The 7,603-nt window shown below is 57.6% G+C and overlaps 1 protein-coding gene across 1 annotated transcript; it reads right to left on the reverse strand.

Annotated features, from left to right (window-relative positions):
- Positions 1-654: 654 nt before the first annotated feature.
- LOC139828809 (uncharacterized) lies at positions 655-3,704 on the reverse strand. Its single transcript, XM_071813342.1, has 6 exons — positions 3,450-3,704; positions 3,203-3,378; positions 3,012-3,105; positions 2,731-2,932; positions 2,315-2,416; positions 655-1,995 (listed from the first exon to the last, which is right to left on the reverse strand). The coding sequence occupies exons 1-6, from the start codon at positions 3,702-3,704 to the stop codon at positions 1,919-1,921; spliced, it is 906 nt and encodes a 301-aa protein (XP_071669443.1). The 3' UTR covers positions 655-1,918.
- Between the last annotated feature and the right edge of the window lie 3,899 nt (positions 3,705-7,603).

The raw sequence follows: 7,603 nt of genomic DNA on the forward strand, positions 1-7,603 counted from the left end.
CAGAAGTATAATGGAACAAAGAGCACTGTGTGTCCCAGGCATGCACCTTCTCGCTGCAGCCACTGCTTTTCTTGAGTGGCAGGAGCAGCCCAGCCCATTACCCTGTGGCACAGTGTAACCATTAATTAATATCTGTCTTTGATCACATAGATCTCAATATCTCATTTCTGAGATGTTTCTGGTTTTGAGATAGAATGTTTTTAACACACAGTTGTAGCTGCTCACCTTTTAAAGAAGATAAAAGTTGTATTCCCAGTTGGCACTGACCAGGTTTGTCTCCTAAACCCACTCAGCTATTGCTGCCCACATAATTTGGGAGCCACGGTGAGTGAGGTTCAGCCCCAGTATAGCCATGGGCTGCCAGATGTTTGGGAGGGCTTGGCCTCCTCCCAGACCCAGTGGGTGTGTGAGAAGTGGCCGTTAAAGGGGGTAAACTTTTAACATTTCTCTCCCCATGGCCTCACGGACATCTGCAACCCTGGCAGAAGGAGCCGGGCTGGCAGCCTTTCCCATCCTGGGAGAAGGGGCTCACTGCAGGCAGGGACTCCCCCACATCACCCACAACACTGGTACCACAGGGATCTCCAGCAGATGGAGGCAAGGGTTTACTAAAAGTGCTGCATTTACAGGCCAGTACTCATTTATTGCTCTTGTTATTTACAGTTTATTTACAATTAATCATTATAGTCACTGACAGTTGAGTCTGGCAGAGTTAGAATTTTACTGCAGACTGGGAAGGCAGAGTAATCAGTTTCTCTTCTTTTCCCTTTTCAGTCCCACCCAGGGAAGTGCTTTAGAGATTTTTCTTTCCCTGGATGACAAAGGCATTGCCTGTTAATCAGTAATCACCGGAGCAGAGGTGACTCACTCTGCTACTGAGCACAGTTGAAGTCCCAGTGCCACAGGAGCCACGGAGGGGAAAACTGCTGCACTCCTGACTTCATGTCAAGTGTACGCAGGGCTGACAGCTGGTTTCACGGCACCTGCACACAGACAGAGCTGGACATCGTGAGCCCTCTGGCATGGCCCAGTCCCCACGACAGTACAGCTTTGCCACAGTTTATGTCGCAGATGGGTTGTGTTGGGATGCAGATGCTGCTCATTTTCGCACCTCAGAACTGAGCTGCGCACAGATCAGTGACTGTCCTGGGCTGCAGGTGCCAAGCTGTCAGCCACACGGGAGGATGTTGCATTGCCTGGGTCACCACTGTCCCTTCTGGAAGGATGGCAGGATCAGGAAGAACATTTTCCTCCTGGGAAGGAGCCTCCACCACCACAAGCTGCCACTGAACTAAGCAAGCTTTCACTGATGGGCTGCAAGGATTGCACAGATAATATGGGCATCGCCCTCCTCCCCTGTGCGAGGAGGCTTCTGACAGCTCTGCCAGATGTGGCTGGGGGGTAGGCTTTCCACAGATCATCCATGACTGCCCTCTCACCTTTACCAGTGGGAAATGAGACTTCTCAGGCAGCAGCCAGGGACCGAATGAGGGGCCGAGTCAGCCTCTGACCTGTGAAGATAGCTTTGCCTGGGCATAGGCCAATTCCAGAGACAAGCTTTCCCCCTGGGATATTTGCTCTGATCTTCCTCTCTTCCACAGACTCAGTCATGATCAGACTGAGTCTTCCATAGAATACTAACACGAGGTTGGCAAGTGGCCAGCTGCTCCCTTTTCAAATGGGTTTGCAACCTGACTGCCAGAGAGCTGTCTTACAAAAGGACTTTTGGCTTGCTTCTGCAGATCCCTGGCTTTCAAGCCATGCAGAGAACAACGATGCTGTTCGTACCCCAGGACCCATTGCCCAGGGCTGCCAGCCCTGGCCAAGCACCCCAGAAGCCCTGCGTCAGCAGCGGTCCCACTGCTGCTGCAATCTGGGGTCCCCTAGGACCACATATCCCCGGGATGTGCTTTCCTGCTCAGGGCACAATGGTGGACTGCTGCTTCCTTTGCTCCTGCCTCATCTTCAGAGCCAGCATTGCCCGGCGGTACAAGTCTGGGAAGAAGGGAAGTGGTCAGGCATTAATACAGGGCCCCAGCTCCAGGGCTCATCATTGCAGCCTGTGCTGAGTGAAGGCTGCAAGGACAGCCCAGACTTCAGCACAGTGCACTTGTGCTCCCTCCCCACATCCCATCCAAAGGCAGAGATAGCCTCCCAAACAGCCTACATCTTGCCCTGCAGCAGCACTTGCTTGTGCCTGTGTCCCCATGCCAGGCACCCCATGACCAAGGGCTCCAGCACAGCTCACACCCCACTGCCAGCAGGACAGACACCCCAATGCTTTTCAGCACAACCTGTTCCAAGAAATACCAACCAAAGGTGCTTGAGACCTCCTCATGCTGCTGCTCCGCAGCAGGCTCCTGAGACTTGATTTTATTCTTTATTTTCTTCTTTTTCTTCTTTTTCGTGCCCTGTGCTGGATGGAGAAATACAAAATTTCAGACACCACATTTGGGCATTTGTCACCAAACCAGCTGAGAGGACTGCTGCTGGTGGATCTTCAGTCCTCCATCACCTCTGTGCATCAGCCCCTGCAGAGATGCTCAGAGATGTGTCTCCTCTTCCCCGGTCAGACTCTCATGACCCCGCTCAGCTGATCTGCAAGCAAAGCTAACAGAAATGGCAGGGACCAGTGGTCTGGCATATTACCATGTTGCTGGGTCCCCAAACCACCCTGTAGGATGTCTCTGGGGGTCCTGGTGCCAGCAGCCCCTTGCAGCCCTTTCTCACCTGGGTGGGGGGTGGCTGTCTCAGTTGTTGCGGGCTCCTCCTGCCCGACCCTGTTGGGAGTCAGCAGCCCCCCGGCAGCGCCGGCTCGGCTGTCACCCACTTCTGGTCTGTCCAGCTCCTCGGCTGAGCTTGGCTGCCTCGAGCCTTTCTTCCTCACCTTCACATTCTTCTTCCTCTTCCCAGGGCCCTTCGTGCCCTCCTCCTGGGCAAGGTAAGGAGGATGAGAGGAAGGTGGCAGAACTCCCCTTCCATCCCGTCCCATCCCGGGAGCGCTCACTCACCGCGGGGAGGAGGCGGCGGATGGGCCGCAACGGCCGGTTCTCCCCCGTCTTGCCCGCGCCGTCTTGGGCATCCTCCCGGGGAGGCGGCGGGTCCCTGGCAGGGCGAGAGGACGGCGAGGGATGAGGGCGAGCCCCGCGGGAGTCGGGTAGAGCGGGGACGGGGACACGCACAGACGGAGTCCCGCACTCACCTGCGTGCGGGCGGGCGGCCGCGGGCTGCCCTGGGGCCGGGGCCGGGGCCGGGCGGCGAAGCGGCGGCAGGCAGCGGTACCGGGGTGGCGGGAACGACGCGGAGGAGCCAGCGCAGCCCCTGCAGGGTAGTGCGGGAGGAACCGGCGTGGGGGCCGCGCTTGGCGGCGCAGGGCTCCTGCGGGGGGAGAGGAGGGGTCATCCCCGGCGAGGAGCGGGGAGCGGGGAGTGGGGCAGCCCCACACTCACGATGCGGCAGGGCGAGCGGTTCTCGTTGACCAGCCGCTCCAGGGCCAAGCGCTCGATCAGCTCGCAGGGCAGCAGGGCAGACGCCGAATCTTGCTTGTTGGCCAGCCTGGGACACGGGGCAAGTGGAGCACGGTTGTCACCCCGGCTTCGGGGCGCCTGTCTACACGACGGCGTGGGAGGCTGGATGCTTTCTCCCGGTTTGGCTACGATCAGGCAAAGTATCGCCCCGGCCGGTAACTGGTGCTTGAGCCCCATTCTCGGCCCCTCCCCAGGGATGCTCCGAGCTCCTGAGCAGCGCTGGGGTCCCCATGTCTCAACAATTCCCAACAGCCCCCTGGGCCCCACATCCTGCAGCAGCCCAGCTACGCAGTCCACAACCCCAGCAATAGGTGCCCACTCCTCCCCTCACCCCAAACTCTACAAGTCACAGCCTGAGAACTTGGCCTTACAGTAAGATGGGCTTCCCGGAGACATCAGGATGGCCCAGGACACGGCTCAGGACCTTGCGGGCCTCCTCCATCCGTGCTAGGTCACTGGAGTCCAGGATGAAGAGGAGGCCATGGGCTGCACTGTAGTGGCTGCGCCAGGTGCTGCGGGAACGCTGGCTCCCAGGCAGATCCACCAGTGTCACCTCGAACCTGTCCATCCGCAGGCGGGTCTGGCCAGGCTGCACTGCCGGCAGCACCTCACCGGCCAGGGCTGCATGTGGGGAGAGGGCAGACAGCTGGCGCAGGGAGCCTGGGATCACCCCCGCCACATGTACCTCCTCCCCTCCCAGCCACATCCCTGCTCCCAGGTCTGCTCAGGGCACAACCAGTGTCCTGCACAGATGCCCCAGCCCAGCAGCTGTATTCAAGGGTCTTGGTCCTTCAAGGCTCAGGCACTTGGTTGCAAAGGACCGTAAAGCTACTGCCTCCAACCAAGACCAGCTCCGGAGCTGTGCTGCTCCTTACCTCTCTCTATGTCCATGATAACAGAGGTTTTCCCCGCGTTATCCAGCCCCACAACGAGGAGGGTCACCTTCCTAGGGAGCAACAACAGCAGGTGAGCATCCCAGAGAAAGGCTGTGCTCCTTGGGCAGCAGAGATGACTGTTGGCCCCAGGGCATCCAGGCAAGGGACCCTGTGCATGGTGGCCATGCTTTGGACAGGAAAGGAACAGGATGATGACACAGGCTCTGGCTGAGCTAGGGGCAAGGGCAGGGATGGTCCCTGGTGCCTGGGAGAGGACAAGGACAGGCACAGGTGCCCAGAGCCATCCCAGTACCATGCGACAGCCACACTGCAGGGCCTTCAACATGCTTCCTATGGCAAGGATTTCTTTTCAGATCATATAGGATTAAGCAATGACACGCACAGGCCAAAACGGTTGTTCCTTATATACAAACAGTTAATGATTGCTCCTGGTGTCCTTTTGCGTCAGTGAGTTATGGGTATACATGGCTAGGGAGAGGCAACACCCACATTTTACAAGCATCTGTCTAGACCAAGGAGATTTTTCCTGTTGCTAAACAGTCATATTTGATCTCCAGCAACGTGCTCCGCTGGAGCCGTGCACAGAATGTTTTCTCTGTGGTTGACAAATCACGGTAGTCATACGTGGCTGCGTTTTCTTTCTTAAACAGACCAGGCTGCGTGGATGGTGCAGCTTCACCTCTGGCTTTGGTGCAACATGTCCTCATTGATGGGAAAGGGCAATAAACCCTCTCACTATGCACAGTGTCTGTCCAGGTTGGTGCAGTGCCATGCTCAGGGAATTAACTTGGGTCTCCCAACACATGCAACCATGGCAAGTATTTCACTTCGTCCTTCCCACATTTCCTGGGGAGCTGACAACTTTGCACTGGGGGAATACCCCTGGGACTGTTCCCCACATGCGCGCCCCTGCCCGCCCTGCACCCCTCCCTGCCCAGCTCCTGCCTGCTGGAGGGGCAGTGAGGACACGCCTGTGCCTTGCCCTGTGGTTTGGGACCAGCTCCTGCAACGGGCACTGCTCTCACAGTGTTACAGTGCTGGTGCCGTCACTGAGAAATGAGCAGGTAAATGTTGTGCCCCCTCCCAGGAGCCCCAAGGAGCAGGCATAGGGACCTACCTGATGGGCTCCTGTATGGCCTGCAGCCACGACCAGCAGTTGGAGAAGAGGTGGAACATGCTCAGCAGGGATGGCCTCTTGTCGGCACCTACGAAGTGAACATTCCGGTGTGTCCTCATGCTTGGTCCTCCTGCCTGTGCGTTGTCCCCATGTCTGGGAACATCTCACCCCAGGATGCCCCGTCTCACAGCCCAGCACTGCTGCCTCCAGCCTGGTGTGTACAAACCAAGTCTGGGCACAAACCCCAGCCCTCCAGGGCAATACCCCTGGCTGGACCCTGCCCTGACAGCCCCTTCTCACATCACAGAAGTCCAGTCAGGCTCTCACCCACTCGTCCTTGCTGCGTGGCCCCTGCTCACATCCCCTTTGCATAGCAGATGCTTAAATCTAATCTGGATTTAAATTGCTTACTCCTGACAGCCTCCTTAATCCTGGCAGGTCGACCCAGGCTAGTGACTGCTGGGACATGGAATGCCACAGGGCTGCATGGCACAGCACTGCATTACCCACTGCATTACTGAGCAGACCTCACACCTCCATCGCTGGCTTAAATGTCTTCTGGTAGGGACATCACCTGACAGGCCACATGGGGTTTCCAGATGAATCAGTGTCTCCTCTAACAAACGGCACCCCTGGCTCCTTGCTGCCTAATCCCAGTGTGGATGTTTCTCTGCAGCCCCTGCAAGGAGCAGCAGCAGGTCCTGTGCCACTTGGAATAGAAACAATAGAAATACCAGCCAACCTGAGCAGGTGCCTGGCTGGGAGCAGGGAGGTGGTGGGTGCCCTCAGACAATGGGACACGGAGTGGAGCCAAAAAAGCCCCAAGTCATTGATCTGCAACCCTGAAGCTCTTATCTTGCTTCTCAGGTTTCCTGCTGCTTTCCCCAGCCAGGGCTGCCCTCCCTGGCACGCTGCCACTGCTGTGTGCTGAGAAGAGGCTGCACGGGGACGTCTGAGCTGCAGGAGTTTTGGGCAAGTGGGGTCTGAAGGGAACGAGGCCATGAGACCATTCAAAAGCCACACTGGGGAGCAAACAGGGATCCCGCTGGGTCACATCAGTCCATGCTAAACCACCCCACGCCAGCAGCATTTCCTCGACCAGCTGAGTCCCAGACATAAGCCAAGGATGCTGAGATGCTGCCAGGTGTTCCACAGCTCTGGGAAAACCCCAGGGGTGCAAGCCCTGGCTGGGCACAACCCCTCGGTCCAACCCCACATGCTGTCGGGAAGCTCAGCACCCAACCCTGGGCAGGGTGTTGCCCCAGGGCTGCGCTGTGTGCAGGGAGCTACGTGTGGTTAATGATCGATGGAGGGAGTTTCTGTACTGATATCACAGCCATATGCAACAATATTTGGGGTGACTGTTCACCCCTGTGCTGCTGGCAGTGGGGCAGTGGCTGCACCTCAGCTGCCTCAGCCTGGCCCAGGGACAGAGGGAGCACTGTCCCCAGCCTGATGGCTTTTCCCAGCTGCCCCCATGCCCGTGCAGGCAGCCTCCTGGGACCAGCGGCAGTGTCATGTTTACAAGCAGCACGGGCAAGTTTTTTGCAGAATTAGCTGTACCAGGGCCAAAATTATTTGCTGGACGTGTCAGCACCTGCCTCTGTGCCTCAGGGTGGCACTGCCAGTGGCCAGTCAGGCAGGGGACAGGTAAAGGCATGACCACAGGTGCTATAAATAGGGAAGCACCATGTAGCAGCCCTGGAGGTAGCAGCACAGCCTCCCCGAGGGGCAGCAAAAACTGGTGTCCCTCTGGCACTGATGGATTTGCGAAAGTATATGAGCACTTGGGGCCCTGCTGCTTTCAACAAAGTGTCCAAAATCCCCTGCCAAACCAGTGCCAGGGACCAGGAAACCCTCAGGAGTCTAAGGCAGCTCCAGATCCCCCTCCTGAGGCACACACTGGCTCAATGGCCAGGAGACCCTCAAAATCCACACCAAATCTGGTGAAACCCACATGCATGTCTGGAGAGGCGGCAGGAGGGCCAAGGTGGGATCGATGTGTGCTTTGGCCACCTGGGCTTAGGTTACAGATGGGCAGCTGGCCCTTCGCCCACCCCACT

This window comes from Patagioenas fasciata, chromosome 11 (genome assembly GCF_037038585.1).
Source record: "Patagioenas fasciata isolate bPatFas1 chromosome 11, bPatFas1.hap1, whole genome shotgun sequence".
NCBI lineage: Eukaryota > Metazoa > Chordata > Aves > Columbiformes > Columbidae > Patagioenas > Patagioenas fasciata.

What these genes read in the sequence shown, in the direction of transcription:
- LOC139828809 (XM_071813342.1), bottom strand. Translation starts at nt 3,704, where the DNA reads ATGGGGCTCAAGCACCAGTTACCGGCCGGGGCGATACTTTGCCTGATC. An exon ending in ACCGCTCGCCCTGCCGCATC is followed by an intron (nt 3,379 to 3,449) that starts GTGAGTGTGGGG and finishes CTCCCCCCGCAG; the next exon opens with GAGCCCTGCGCCGCCAAGCG. An exon ending in GGCCGCCCGCCCGCACGCAG is followed by an intron (nt 3,106 to 3,202) that starts GTGAGTGCGGGA and finishes TCGCCCTGCCAG; the next exon opens with GGACCCGCCGCCTCCCCGGG.